Raw genomic sequence first — 15,795 nt, forward strand, 5'->3', positions numbered from 1 at the left:
CCCAAAGCTTAGCTACTAATAGCCTACCATTGACCAGAAGCCTTACTGATAACACAGTCAATTAACACACGTTGTGTATGTTATATGTATTATATACCATATTCTTACAATAAGGTAAGCTAAGAAAAGAAAACATTAAGAAAAATCATAAGGAAGAGAAAATGTATTTCCTAGTCATTACGTGGATGTGGATCATTATGAAGGTCTTCAATCTTCATGTTGAATTAGGCTGAGGAGGAGAAAGAGGATAAGGGGTTTGTCTTCTGTCTCAGGTGTGGCAGAGGTGGAAGAAAATCCACAAACTGAACCCCCGCAGTTCAAATTCATGTTGATCAAAGGTTAACTGTGATTAAATGGGTGACTTCGATTTGGTTTAGATATGAGACTTTCAGCAACATTTTAAAAGGCTATCAGAATAAATACAGACAATCCCCAACTTATGATGGATCAAACTTAGATTTTTCAACTTACAATGGTGTAAAAGTGATATTCATTCAGTAGAGACCAAATTGCAGTGTGCATACAACCATTCTTTTTCATTTTCAGTACAGCATTCAATAAATTACATGAGATATTCAAAACTTTATTATAAAATAGGCTTTGTGTCAGATGATTTTGCCCAACTGTAGGCTAATTAAAGTAGGCTAGACTAAGATTTGATGTTTAGGAGATTAGGTGTATTAAGTGCATTTCAGACTTATCATACTTCCAATACATGATGGTTTGTATGAGGACGTAACCCTTTAATAAGTCAAAGGACATCTGTATCTTGCCACTTTCACATTCAGTTATTCTTTAAGAAAACACTTGTTAATTGGCTGAAAACATTGGCTGTATCTTCCTAAGCTCACATGTAATTTTTCAAACTGCATTTATTACCAGCATTTGCACTTTTGCCATACATAAAGTATAACGGCTATGACTGGGACAGTGGAGGAGGGTAGGTTCAGAGAGGCAGGTGGTCATTTTAAAGTGTTAATATAGCCATCAGCTTCTCAAATACATAAACTGCACTAATCTGTAGGTTTAATAGTATTTTAGAATAGTGCCCCCTCGTGGGTGATTTGATCATGTTTTGCAGAAGCCAACGCACCAGAAGATCTAAGGGCTCTGTGAAGCGATGGATTAGAAGAGCAGCTTTTACAGTTTTATAAAATATTCAAATATTTTACGCTGATTTCTATTGTGAGATAGTGATATTTCTTTTTCCATGTTCTGCATCCAAAGAAATAGCTGCGTTGCTTTTTACTTTTAGCAGTATATACTTTAGTTAACAATAGTTTAATACTTTGCGGCAGACACTGTGTTATATTTATTACCTCCTTTTATGCTTATAACAATTTGATGAGGTGGACACGTTTTAATCTTATTTTACAAATGAGGAAGCTAAGATCAGAAAACCTGCCTCATGTTGCCTGGGTGCAGTGGCTCACACCTATAACCCCAGCACTTTGGGAGGTCAAGGTGGACAGATCACTTGAGGTCAGGAGTTCGAGATCAGCCTGGCCAACATAGCAAAACCCCCATATCTATTAAAAATACAAAAATTAGCTGGGTGTGGTGGCTCGCACCTGTAATTCCAGCTACTAAGGAGGCTGAGGCAGGAGAACCGCTTCAACAAAGGAGGTAGAGGTTGCAGTGAGCCGAGATTGTGCCACTGCACTCCAGCCTGAGCACCAGAGCAAGACTTTGCCTGTGGGGGACAGAGGCAAGGAAACCTGCCCCATGTCATACAAATAGCAAGGGCAGAACTTGGTATTGAACAGTAACAATTTGACTCTGGTGTTCATGTGCTTGACCATCTACACTTGTCTTCATCTTTAAATAAAATCTAAGAGCTCAGAGAATGTAAAGGGTCAGACTTAAAAGCTCCTTTTATTTCCCCATGCTTGATATTTGTCCTGAGGATTTAATTTTTATAAGAAAGATGATAACTTCAAAGAAACTATTTACATGTGTATGGTAGGATAATGTGTATAAGCAGAACCTGTGCAATTTAACCTGTATATCACTATCTGCCTTTTCTAAAAACATTTTAAGGTAAAAGTTAGAAGAAATAAACATTTAACTAGAATATTTCATGAGTATTTAGTGTAACCACTTTTGTCTGTTTGCTGATTTTCTAACCACCCCCTCCCCACTTGTTTCACTCATTTAGGTATCAGAAAAGGGTAGCCCTGTACATTGCTGCTTTTTGTGGGTACATTGAACTCACTGAATGGGCCCTGAAGCAGGGTGTGCAGCCCCACGAGGCAGTCGGTGTTCACCCCTATCGAGCATGGTGCCATGAAGCCCTTCATACAGATGTCTCTAAATGCCCCATTCATGCAGCCGCAGAAGCAGGCCAACTGTTGATTCTGAAGGCTTTTGTCAACTGCAGCGTGCTGTGCCTGGAATGCAAAAATGCAGCAGGACAAACTCCCCTGACCATTGTGTTCAAACACAAGCATAAAGACTGTGTATTATATTTGCTGAGTAAAATGTGGTCCACGGTTTCTTTTCTGAAAATTTCAGTCCCAATGAGGATTTACATTAAAATAAAACAATGGATCCTCAGAGCTCAGAGTCACAGTCTTCATAAAAGCCAATTTTGCGGAGCAAGGGTCTTTGGGGCAAAAGTTGGAGACACTGTGATGGTGGATGGTTTCACCAAGCCAAAAATGACCTCCAAGAGCTGGCATAAGGCTGGGAAAAGGGACTCACAAAGCATCTTGCCCAAGCTACCATCTCTCAGCAGACAAACTGCAAGCAGCAAGCCTGTCAATCCTTTGGCAATTTCACAGTCGGACACAAGAGAACAAGCCCTCAAATTTCATCCACTTGTGAATGCAAGTACATTCTCTGAATTACAAAAACATCAACAACAAAATCAGAAAAAAATTGCTGCCATAGCTAGCAAAAAAGAACAGCTCATAAAAAACATATATCTTCCCCAAGTCCCCCTCCCTCCAGTTTCAAGAGTGGGATATTCACATCCAACGTTTTTCTATGCAACATCCAGTGCTCACTTTTTACTGAAGTCCTCCTTTGCATCTTTCTCAGAGCACAGTGGAAAGACTCCAAGGGAGAATGCAATCTACTGCTTAGCTGTGGCAAGGTAATGTTCCTCCTTAAACATACAAAGGGAATAAGGCTTAGGGTAACTGAAATAAAGTTGAGCTGAGCTAAAGACCAGTACAGAAAAGCAAGTAAAACAATCTAGCTTTGTTTTTTCTTTCATACATGTGTTTACTATAGCCCAGTGCTGTGCCCGGCAGAACAGAAATGTGCGTGAAAAGCATCTGTTTTTAAGGAGTGTGTGTGTGTGTGTGGTTTTCTTTCTTGTTTTTACTTTATTCCAGGGTAAGGAATGGTCCATAATGCCCTACTATGCCACTGAAAGTAATACAAGTTGTTTCAATGCATCAATACCCAGCTTCAGGGACCTCATCTTAGCCTCATGACTAGGACAAAATGAACTAATATTACTAACCAATCCAATCTGTGTAGTACTTTATTCCTCAAACTTCAGAAGGGAAAGAAACACAGTACAAAGAACTGTATCAATTAGCAAGGTCCCTTGCTGCTTCTGCTGCTGCTGTTGTTGTTGCTGCTGCTGCCGCTGCTTTTCTTTTTTCTTTCTGTTTGAGACAGAGTCTCACTCTGTTGCCCAGGCTGGAGTGCAGTGGTGCTATCACAGCTCACTGCATCCTCGAATTCCTAGGCTCAAGCAATTCTCCCACCTCAGCCTTCCAAGTAGCTGGGACTACAGGCACATGCCACTATACCTGGTTGCTTTATTTTTGTGTGTAGAGATGGGGACTTACCATGTTGCCCAGGCTGGTCTCAAACTCCTGGGCTCAAGTGATCCTCCCACCTTGGCCTCCCGAAGCACTGGGATTATAGGCATGAACCACTGTGCCTAGGCTGCTACTGTTTCTTCTTCTTTTTCCTCCTCCTCCTCTTCTTTCTCTTCCTCTTCTTCTTCTAAAGCTAATAAAAAATTAATTGTAATTAGATGGGAAAAAGGGAAAACTGAAATACAGGAGGGAGGCATCAAATGTCTCATAGAAGACTAGATGGCAATGAAAATGGGAGGAAAGAAAGGAACACTTCAATGATAAATTGAATGATAAGGACTTGAATTGATTTACTAGGCAAGATACACAGGTGTGGTGAGATCTATATTGAACAGGGTGCTAGAATTGACATTAATATTTACAGTGAGTTAAAAGGTAATCCATAGCACATCTAAAGAGGTTTAAAAAAAAATTGTATCAGAATTAGGTATTTCAGGTACACAACCCTCTGATTAGAGCTCAGATCCCATCCATTACTTATGAGGCATTATTTGATGCAAATATTACAGTTAGAAATATAGATTTATGAGTGACTTTTTCCCTTAATATAATGAGAAGGAAAGAAAAAACAAGGCTAGGTTGTTTTACCCGGTTTTCTGTACTGGTCTTTAGCTCCGCTCAACTTTATTTCAGTTAGGTTGTTGCCACCTTGTGGTGAGAGTAATTTTGGCTGTAAAATGCAAAATTCAATATCCAATAGAGTGAGGCTGACAATACAGGAAGACACTTAATAGCTTAATAGTCTCAATCTTTATAATTTGTGAGATATCCCTGACTAGAATGTATAAAAAGATATCATCAAAAATTCTAGAAATGTATTAGGAAAATTATTAATTGAAAACCAACATAGTCCAGCTTAAAATAAGGCTACAAACAAGAAAGGAAATATTGATTTGTTTTAGCAACAGATACATGCGAAAAATGAGTTTATTTTCCAAACATTCAATAAGTGTTTACTATAGCCCAGTACTGTGCCCAGGAGAACAGAAATGTGCATGAAAAGCATCTATTTTTAAGGGGTGTGTGTATGTGTGTGTGTGTGTGGTTTTAGATGAGAAAAGCTGACAGTGTCTGTTGTGTAGAGTGCTTTCTTGGGGAGGAATTGAATTATGAAATATATAGTAAAATCCATAAAGACCACTAATCTCACATATATGGCTTGTTGAATTTTTATGTTTTCATATATCCGTGTAAGTACTACTCATATCAGAAGCAAACTATTTCCGGCCCCCCAAAATTTTCCTTCATGCCCCTTGCCAGTCAATGATCCTTCCTGGATGTAACTATATTATTCTTATCTCTAACACTGAAGATTAGTTTAGCCTATTCTTGAACTTCAAATAAAGGGCACATGTGGCAAATGCCTTTTATATTTTGCTTTTTTGTTCAACACATTGCCTGTAAGATTCATCAATGTTTTTGCATGTATTGGTTGTTCTTATTTCTATGTAGTATTCCTTTTTATGCAGTATTTCATATCTAATTTATTTATCTATTTTCCTATTGATAAGCATTTGGATTATTTCTAATTTAGGGGCTATTTTGAATTAAAATGCAGGATTATTCTTACATATGAGGTTTGGTGGACATTTGCATGCACTTCTCTTGACTCTATACCAAGAAATAGAATTGCTGGGTCATAGGATAAATTTGTTTAGCTTTAGTAAACATTTCTAAACACTTTTTTAAAAAGACTACCAGTGTGCAGCTTTTTTGTAGCTATATTTCATAAGGATTAGCATTATTAAGGAGCGGCAATTTCAAGATCAAGAAAGAAATTGCTAGAGAAGACATTTTGTTAAAGAAAGGGTTATTCTGTGAAGGAATGAAGGGAAAGAGAGAGGAAATAAAGCGACAGAGAGAAAGGAAAAAAGGAAGGAAGGAAGGGAAGGGAAGGGAAAGAGGGAAGGAGGAAGGGAGGGAGGGAGGGAAGGAGGGAGGGAGGGAAGAAAAGTGTTAGTGCAGAAGGGAGACCCATGAGGGAGTGGTGGTCAGTCTGACTGCACACTTACTGTGGCAGTGTTACTCCTTGCAAATCCTCTTTTCATTTCTCTTTTCCCAATATTTTTCTCTTTCCCATATTCACACCCTCCACTTCCCATCTGTTTCTGCCCCCTTTCCATGGAATCTTTCCCAGGACCTGTTCCACCTTCCTTTGTTGGTGTGCTGTGGAAAGGAAGAGGAGATCTACAACCTCATGCCCTTGCAGTCTTCTTGATCTAGTTCAAGTTCCTCAGAGTCACAAAAGCACTTATGTCTTCCTGAAGTAGACAGTAGGCAGGCAGTCAGGTGGTTTGAGCACTCCTCTAAATGACCAGTGCAGCTCTTGTACCACAAAGACACAAACATGAGGAATGGATGTACACTATTTTGATGGCTACATGCACCAAGCTAGTATCATAGCCAGGAAATGGGGAAGAACCTAACATAATCCTTTATGATGCTGACCCAGGGATCAGGTGGGTAAAGTGACCATCAGATGTTCCTGTACTGTAGGAAGAGGAGTCTCCCCAACCAGACAAGTCACCTGGCATCATGTGAAAGTACTTGTTGGACAACATGTCATTCAGGAACTCTACCCTTAGATTCATAAAACTAAACCTCTCAGGGCTGACTCCAAGATGGCATTGATGCATTTGGCATATAATCAAGTGCTAATGTGGGTTTGGGTTGGTGAGTGCATGTGGCTAGTGTAGACATGACAGTCATTGAGGCCAGAAGGTCACATAGAGTATCATTCCTCAGCCTAGAAGGCAGTGTAGGCTTTACACAGGTCAAAAAATATCTGTAAGGTGTGTCTAGAAAATAGCCTTCCTTATGGCTTATTGTCCAATTCCAGAGAGGTTTATGTGACCTGGGAGTTCAGTTAAGTAAAGATTCAAATGTAGGGGATTGATCCAAAAGGCTGAGAGTTTGAGTGGACTGAGAATAGATGATAATCTCAAATGCTATGAACTTTGATGAGCTCTGGTATTCTAGGTACAAGTACAGCTCTTCGTTTTATTCTTTATTTTAAAAGGCATGTCTTGTATGCTTTAATCACTTTTTGCATCTCTAGCACATAGAATAGTGCTTGCCATAGAATAAATGCTCAATATGCACCTTTTTCTTAAGGTAAGCATTTTTTGAATGAATGTGGAAAAGACAAGTTTCAAATGTCAGGGAGAGAATCAGGATAGGCTCTGAGTCTAGGAAAAGCTAGGATATGCATTAGAACAGGAGAGGACTTCAAATTAAGTCAGATGGGATATGAGGAAAGGCTAAAAGTGCCCAAGTGATTTCTTTAAGACTTAACACCTAATTTTATGGGCATCATGGATGGGTTAAGCCAGTTTAGAGAGCCCAGAAAAATATAGCCATTGAGGTAAAGGAAGAAGTTAATTCAGAACAAAGAAGTTGAATCAGGCAGACATGGACCTGGTTCAAATGTTGGAAACACTATGGTACTTTGATACAGGTTGTTCCTAATAGATTGAGTCAAAGCCTTTTAAAAATACTGGACTTTGTCAGGCAACATGGGTAGAGGTGAGGTAAAGGATCCAAGATAGTAACGTGGTCAAAGGCACTGTTTTGTGAAAGATCAAGCAAGAAATTTAGTTTTCAGGAAATTATGTGGATTTGCAAAAGGCACTGTAGGCAATAGGGAAAAACTGGCTACAGATAAGACTGGCAATATGAACTGCATCTACACTAAGAAGCATCTTGTGTGACCAAGTAGAGAGTTTGCTTCTTATTCCCCCTTCCATGGGGCAGGAAGGAGGTGGGTGGGAAGCTCATAGAAGTTCTTTTTCATGAAGTATGTTACATAATTAGTTTCAGATTGTTTTTGAGACAAATATGATAGAGATATATGGAAGACTCACTGGAAAGATGTGGAAAGACTATAGTAGAGTTAGGAACCTGCAACAAGAAATAAGACACAATAATGACCTAGACTAGAACAGTAGTAGTTAGGGAAAAAAGAAAAGGCCAAATACAAGATATATTTCTGGGGAATCATCTACAAAATTTGGTCACTGACTGGGTATGGAGATAGAGAAAGAAGGAATTTAGTTTTGTTTCTAGATTTGGAGACCACCGGTGAGGGTAGCAAAATCAAAGTGTTGGAACAAGGAAACAGAAGTGGGACAAGTTTCGGAAGAAGATATGTTAAATTAGAAGTGCCTATGGGATAAATATTTTTATTTGGCAATTGGAGATATGCAACTTTTATGAAAGGTCAAGATTTAGGAGTCATGGATAAGGGAATTGAAACTGAGTAAATGAGGACTCCTAGGATGAGGTTATAGAAAGAGAGAAGGACCAAGGATAGAATCTTGGAGGACCCCAACATTTAAGGGGATGTAACACACCTCGGTATTAAATCACATTTGCATCCTGCAAAGTAAGAATAGTTGTATTCAAATTTGCAAGTCTTCATTGGTATATAGTCAGAGAATAACTATCATATAACATTAAATTCCATTGCATTTTAGATGAAGACTATCAAAATACCTAATATCTTTTCAACTAAAAAATCCTCATGTGTGTTTGCAGGGGTAGAAAGTGGAGAAAAGAGAAGAGGCCAGGGAATATGTGATGTATAGGAATATCTAGAAAAGAGAGAGAAAAAGTTTCAACCCAGAGAATTCTACGATATTGAGTGGCTTTCTGTTTCTAGTTGTGGATTCTAAATTTTTAGTATTGCCTTGGGAAAATATCATTCTCACTGTATCAGAGGGAACTTGTTTTAGAAAGATCCCTGTTTCTATTTCACATCTACCTATGTGACAAGATAAACTAGCCCTAGCTACAAAATCAGCCTAAAGATTTCCACCCTTTTTCAGCTGTGTATGCAGACAAGATCAGACCTCCTTATAAATTATATCTTGTTTTCTTGCAGTGCCTTTAAAGAGAAACGATGGCTTCAGCAGTTAGAAATAGCAAGAGTCCTGGCCAAAAAGAGCATTTCTAACTTGACTACCAGAGGAGGCCTGACAGCATGTGAAAACCCTCTAGAAACTGTGCTTTGAAAAGCACAGCCCCAGTTTGGACAAAGACCTGATCAAACAGAATCTCCAGTTCTAATGTTAACATCTCTAATAACAGTTCTAATGTTATCATCTCTAGTAACAGTTCTAACGCCACATAACTTTTAATAGGATATTTAACCCCACGTTTTCTCGAACTTCATCACCCTAAGTGAAAATTTAGTACTTTTTTGTGTAAAGAATATGAGGAATAATTCAGAAGAAATTGAGAATACTAGTTGCCCACAGGGTAGGGGAGCTGAGACAACAGAACAAAAGAAAGTGAGATTTTTTACATTTCTTTTTTTTTTTTTTTTTTTAAAAAAAAAAAAAAAAAAAAAAAAAAAGTGTGCTTTGGTTTTTTAAGCCATATGAAGGTAGAACGTATTTAAAAATAAACAAAAATTTGTAATTCTATATGAGGAAAGTTCTTAAGAAAGTTAATAGATACAAAAAAAGAAAGAATGAAAAAGAAAAAAAAAGAAAGTTAGCAAATACCATCTAGGTCTAATGCTGATCTCAGACATCTTTTGAACTTCTGCTATAACATTGCTTCCAATTAATCTTTTTAAATTGAATTAAAATTTACATGCAGTCAATTGCATGAATCTTAAATGTAAGATTCAATGGATTTGAAAAATATCCCAGTCAAAACATAGAACATTTTTGTTACCCCAGAAAGTTCCTTTAAGCTCCTAAGTCAATCCCAACTTCTATAGGTTACTTCTATTCTGATTTCTATCTCCTTAGATGAGGTTTTCAAACCATTGGTATCATACAGTTGTTCACTTTTGTGTCTGGGTTATTTCATTCAACTTAATGTTTTAAGATTCATTTACAATGCTGCATGCATCAGTAGTACATTCCTTTTTTTTTTGAGACAGAGTCTTACTCTGTCGTCCAGGTTGGACTGCAGTGGCATGATCTCAGCTCACTGTAACCTCCACCTCCCGGGTTCAAACAATTCTCCTGCCTCAGCCTCCTGAGTAGCTGGGATTACAAGCATGTGTCACCACACCCACCTAATTTTTGTATTTTTAGTATTTTGTATTTTTAATTCCTGATCTCAAGTGATCCGCCTGCCTCGGCCTCCCAAAGTGCTGGGATTACAGGCATGAGCCACCATGTCCAGCCGTACATTCCTTGTTATTACTGAGTAGTATTCCATTATATGGATGCACCATAATGCATAGTGTATGGACTGTATAGATGTTTGGGTTGCCTCCAGTTTTGACATATTATGAATAAAGCTTTATGAACATTATTGTAAAAAGTATTTTTCTGGACATATGTGTTCATTTCTTTTGGGTAAATATCTAGGAGTAGAATTGTTGAATAATAGGGTAAATGTACATTTAACATTATAAGAAACTACCTAAGAGTTCTCCAAAGTGATTTTACGATTTTTAACCCTTTGGCTAGCAATGTACAAGAGTTCTGCCTTCACACACTTGGTGTCATCAGTGTTTTTTACCTTTAGTCATTCTATGGGGTTTGAAATGGCCAATCATTGTGGTTTAATTTGCATTTTCCTGAGGACTATGATGCTGGATGCCTTTTCATGAGCTTATTGGCCATTTGTGTATCTTCTTTTGTGAAATATCAATGCAGGTTTCTGTCTATTTAAAAAATTGGGCTATTGTTTAATTATTGGTTTGCTGGAGATTTTTGTATTTATGATACAAGTTCTTCATCAGATATATAGATATAGATATATAGTGGGTCTTTTCCCCAGTCTGTGGATCACCTTTTCATATGACTAATGATGTTTTTTGATAAACAAAAATGTTTTAAATTTGATGAATTAGAAGTTATCACTTTTTTCTTTTATGGTTCATGCTTTTTATTTCCTCTAGAAGAACTCCGCCTGGCCAGATCCAGTGGCTCATGCCTGTAATCCCAACATTTTAGAAGCCGAGGTAGACGGATCACTTGAGGTCAGGAGTTCGATACCAGCCTGGCCAACATGATGAAAATCTGTCTCTACTAAAAGTACAAAAATTAGCCAGGCATGCTGGTGCACACCTGTAATCCCAGCTTTTCAGGAGGCTGAGGAAGGAGAACCACTTGAACCTGGGAGGCAGAGGTTGCAATGATCCAAGATCGTACCATGACACTCTAGCCGGGGCAACAGAGTGAGACCACATCTCAAAAAAACCAAAACAACAACAACAACAACAAAAAAAACCTCTGCCTACTCAAAAGTAATCAAGATGTTCTCTTATATTTTCTTCTAGAAGTTCAATAATTTTAGTCTTTATGTTAGGTTTATATTCTATCTCAAATTATTTGTGTGACTGATGTGTAGTTAGGGTTGGGATTAATTTTTGAAAACACTTTCCTTTCCCCCACTGACTTACCTTAGCATCTCTGTTGAAAATCAATTGGCAATATAGGTACAGATCTATTTCCAGACTTTCTGTTTTGTTCCATTGATCTATTTACTTTTCCTTATACTAATACTACATTGTCTTAACTACTATGTCTTAATTAGTCTTGAAATCAGGTAATATGAATCTTCCAACTTTGTTACTGTTTTTCAAGTTTGTTTTGGCTATTTTTAGTCCTTCACATTTCCATATAAATTTTAAAATAAACTTGCCATTCTCTATTTTAAAAGCCTGCTGGGATTCTGATTGGGCACAACTGACATTTTACTAATATTAAATCTTATAACCCGTGATGTATATTTCTGTATTTGTGGTATATGTCTCCATTTACTTGTCTTAATTCTTCTTAGCAAAGTTTTGCAATTTTTAGTGTACATATCTCATAAATCTTCTGTTAAAAGTTTTTTTTGGCCGGGCGCGGTGGCTCAAGCCTGTAATCCCAGCACTTTGGGAGGCCGAGGCGGGTGGATCACGAGGTCAAGAGATCGAGACCATCCTGGTCAACATGGTGAAACCCCGTCTCTACTAAAAATACAAAAAATCAGCTGGGCATGGTGGTGCGTGCCTGTAATCCCAGCTACTCAGGAGGCTGAGGCAGGAGAATTGTCTGAACCCAGGAGGCGGAGGTTGCGGTGAGCTGAGATCGCGCCATTGCACTCCAGCCTGGGTAACATGAGTGAAACTCCGTCTCAAAAAAAAAAAAAAAAGTTTTTTTCTAAATATTTTATATTTTTGAGGCAATTTACTGAGATGATTATAAGACAGATTTTGGCACAACTGTCAGATGCACCTAAAATCTAAGGCTCGTTCTAAAAAAATACCTTTGAGTTCTCAGTTAGGTATTATGGGGTTGAGGCACAAAGGTTAATACAAACACACACACACACGCATGCACACACACACATGCACACGCAAATGCACGCGGGCGCGCGTGCACACACACACACATATAGATGATTCTATAGGGGTGTTGTAAGGCAGCATGTGAATAGGTATTAGTTCACCATAGAGAAAACAAGAAATGATAGTGACTGGCAGGAGGCACAGCAGAGATTCTGGGATGTTGTAACATTCTATTTCCTGTTCTGGAGTAATAGGTGTGTTTAATTTGAGAAAATTCAGCAAGAAATATTTTTAAAATCTGTACCCTTTTCTGTTTGCATTTTTATAATACAGTTATAAATTTTTTACACTTTTTATATATTTTTGATTTTTATACAAATTTATATTTTTAAATTTTTTATATAAATTTAAATTTTTTATCTACTTTCAATAATTTTATAATACAATATTTAAATGAATTAAAATAATTTTTTAAAATCTCAGGAGCTAATTCATGCATTTGGTGCCAGCTTTAGAGTCATGAGAAGGTGGTTGGTGTGACAGAGGCTTGTCACCATGTTATTGTCCTCTTGACAGTGTAGTGAATTGAGCTGTAATTCCTTGCAGGGGGTGATAATATTTTATGTATCATTGAAACACAGCCAAGGAAATACCCTATGCAAGGATTCTGGGACTAGAATACTTCTTTAAGGGGAGAAAAAAGGGAAAATGTAAGAGAAAAGAAAGACATATGAGCTGGAGGGGAATAGAAAGATCCAGAGAATATGTGAGAGAATGATTGATATAAGCATTGTCTCCTACCAGCATCAATTGAAAAAATACTAAGATTTATGCTTTGTTTACATTCACCCTGGAAGATAGCATGAAGTGACATTAAGACTGTATATATTTATAATATAAATGCAATTGTAGAGTATTAGTATTAACATGCACTGGATACCCTAAGATATTTATTCTCAGCCTGATTCTCACTGAAATTAGAGTTAATGTATATTCTCTACCTTCTGTGTCATTTTGTTCATTCTTCAAGTATTGTTACTCATCACACTATATTAAAGTTACTTCATTGTCTGTCTCCTTCACTTTTCTGACACCTCCTAGAGAACAAGGGCATTGTTTTATTCCTCTCCAAACTGCCAAAGCACAGCATGTCTTTGAACCTTTGAGGAATTACTCAATAAATGCTTGTTGAATTAAATGAATGGCTTTTAAGATGATCCTGCACATGGAATTCTCAATTATTTATGAATTTATAGGAGCATGAAATCTGCTCCTATGAAACGTAAATGCTGCTGTTTGCTTAATTCTAATTTATTGTTTAATTTGATCACCAAAATCAATTTTTTAATGTGAATTTATTAGTTCATCTGAGCATCCTAACGACCCTGCATGGAATAGAAGGGCAGTATTAAAATATCAATTTTACAGATGAAGAGGCTATGCTTATAACATGAAAACAATTTATTAGAGCTCATACAGGTAATGCCAGAACCAGATCTGGAATCTAGAGTTTTGATTTTTTCACTCAGGTAATTTCTCTAAACAACCATATCACCTGTGGCAACAAAAGTCATTCTATAAATTATCCTGGGGAATTTTAACTCCCAGGCTAGTTTTTTCTGGATATAATTTGGTTTCTTTTTTTTTTGACAGTGTCTCACTCCGTCACCCAGGCTGGAGTGCAGTGACTCAAATCTTGACTCACTGCAACTTCTCCCTCCCAGGTTCAAGCAATTCTCATGCCTTAGCCTACCAAGTAGCCGAGACCACAGGCACATGCCACCATGCTTCGCTAATTTTTGTATTTTTAGTAGTGATGGGGTTTCACCATGTTGACCAGGCTGGACCCAAACTTCTGGCCTCAAGTGATCCTCCCGCCTTGGTCTCCCAAAGTGCTGGTTTTACAGGCATGAGCTACTGCACCTGGTCGAACTTGGTGCCTTGCCACCTTCTTTAGACAGCCCATTCTTCTACTCCCTATTCTCACCTTCACCTCGCCTGTCCTCACTTCATTCCCTGAGATTACAGAGAAGAAAGGCTATTTCTTTTTTCTTTTTCTTTTTTTTTTTTTTTTTTTGAGACAAAGTCTTGCTTCCCAGGCTGGAGTGCAGTGGCACGATCATGGCTCACTGAAACCTCTGCTTCCCAGGTACAAGCGATTCTCCTGCCTCAGCCTCCCAAGTAGCTGAGACTACAGGCATGTGCCACCACGCCCAGGTAATTTTTTGTATTTTTAGTAAAGACGGGGTGTCACAGTGTTAGCCAGGATAGTCTCGATCTCCTAAACTCATGATCTGCCCACCTCAGCCTCCCAAAGTGCTGGGATTACAAGAGTGAGCCACTGCACCCAGCTGAAGAAAGGCTATTTAATATTGGCATAGTATTGTGTCTATCTGCAAATTCATTTCAGCATTCCTTATCCCCTATATATGTACAGTTCTTGAATACCTCTTTTGAATCAGTTGAAACTGGCTTTTACTGTAATCTCACTACTTCTCTCATTAACTAGTTCAATACATTCTTTGACATGTGTTCACTGTATACTTGTAGAAGAGTCATGATTTTACATTTTCTGAGAATTATTCTTTAATAATGGATGTTTTCTCAATAATGTATGAATAAAGGCAACTTCAGGGAATGATGCAATTTTTGCTGATCTGCAATTCACAGCCTAAGTAAAAAATTTTGTTCACTCCGCAAATCGTACTTCAAGGCCTAACTAATAAGTTCAAGGACCTGTCTTTCTGTGCCCCAGTGGAAGAAACAATTTCAGTCAGATGTGATGGACAATGTAGACACAGAGAAATGACTTGAAAAACTCTTCCAATGTTCCCTGAGAGACTCAGAATACAGAAAGAGTTGTCTCAAGCCTTAGATAGAAAAGACAGATATGAAGAGTCTCCTCCTCTTCCCCTCTTTTCCTTCATGCCCTCCATTTCAAGGGACTGAGATTTGAAGAATCCTATTCCTATCAATTGGCAACTTTATAGTCTCATATTCGAACCACAGCAGGTGAGAAGAGAGAGTTGGATAAGAATCTAAATTATCACAGGCCCTAAACACTTTTTAAAAGACATTACTCTGGGCCAGGTGTGGTGGCTCATGCCTGTAATCCCAGCACTTTGGGAGGCCGAGTTGAGTGGATGACTTGAGGTCAGGAGTTCAAGACCAGCCTGGCCAACATGGTGAAACTCTGTGTCTACTAAAAATACAAAAAATTAGCCAGGCATGGTGGTTAGGTGCCTGTAATCCCAGCTACTCGGGAGGCTGAGGCAGGAGAATCACTTGAACGAAGGAGTCGGAGGTTGCAATGAGCTGAGATGGCGCCACTGCACCCCAGCCTGGCAATAGAGTGAGACCCCTTCTCAAAAAAAAAAAGACATTGCTCTAAATTCTGTAAGTATCAGTCATTGTCATCATCATCATTATCTTTATCCTAATTTATAATCACTTATAAAACTTGTCACAAACCTCCAGTTTTCAGCCTGGTATGTAGAAGGATGTGCTTTGGAGCAGGTAGGTGAGGGATCCAACCCTCTCCTTCTAGCTTTGTCATAGGCTTTGTCTCACAATCTCTGGAGTTTTCTCTCTTTATCTGTAAAAACAAAGCCATGGCTGTTGAGGATATTAACTGAGATATGTTTAAGATAACATATACAGAAGCTCTGTGGGAACTTTTTATAAAAGTGTCAGTTGCTGGACTTGTCCCTCAGT

General features: G+C 38.2%; 1 protein-coding gene across 1 annotated transcript in view; it reads left to right on the forward strand.

Moving 5' to 3' along the window:
* Positions 1-9,331, forward strand: part of ANKUB1 (ankyrin repeat and ubiquitin domain containing 1) — a 30,056-nt gene extending 20,725 nt beyond the window's left edge. Inside the window, exons 5-6 of the mRNA XM_032263460.1 lie at positions 2,159-3,097; positions 8,722-9,331. Of these exons, the coding sequence (XP_032119351.1) occupies positions 2,159-3,097; positions 8,722-8,851 (1,069 nt within the window). The 3' untranslated portion in view covers positions 8,852-9,331. The remainder of the gene's footprint in view (positions 1-2,158; positions 3,098-8,721) is intronic.
* Positions 9,332-15,795: the final 6,464 nt, after the last annotated feature.

The sequence above is a fragment of the Sapajus apella genome, unplaced genomic scaffold, assembly GCF_009761245.1.
Source record: "Sapajus apella isolate SASKATOON/1434 unplaced genomic scaffold, GSC_monkey_1.0 scaffold4, whole genome shotgun sequence".
Classification (NCBI taxonomy): Eukaryota; Metazoa; Chordata; class Mammalia; order Primates; family Cebidae; genus Sapajus; species Sapajus apella.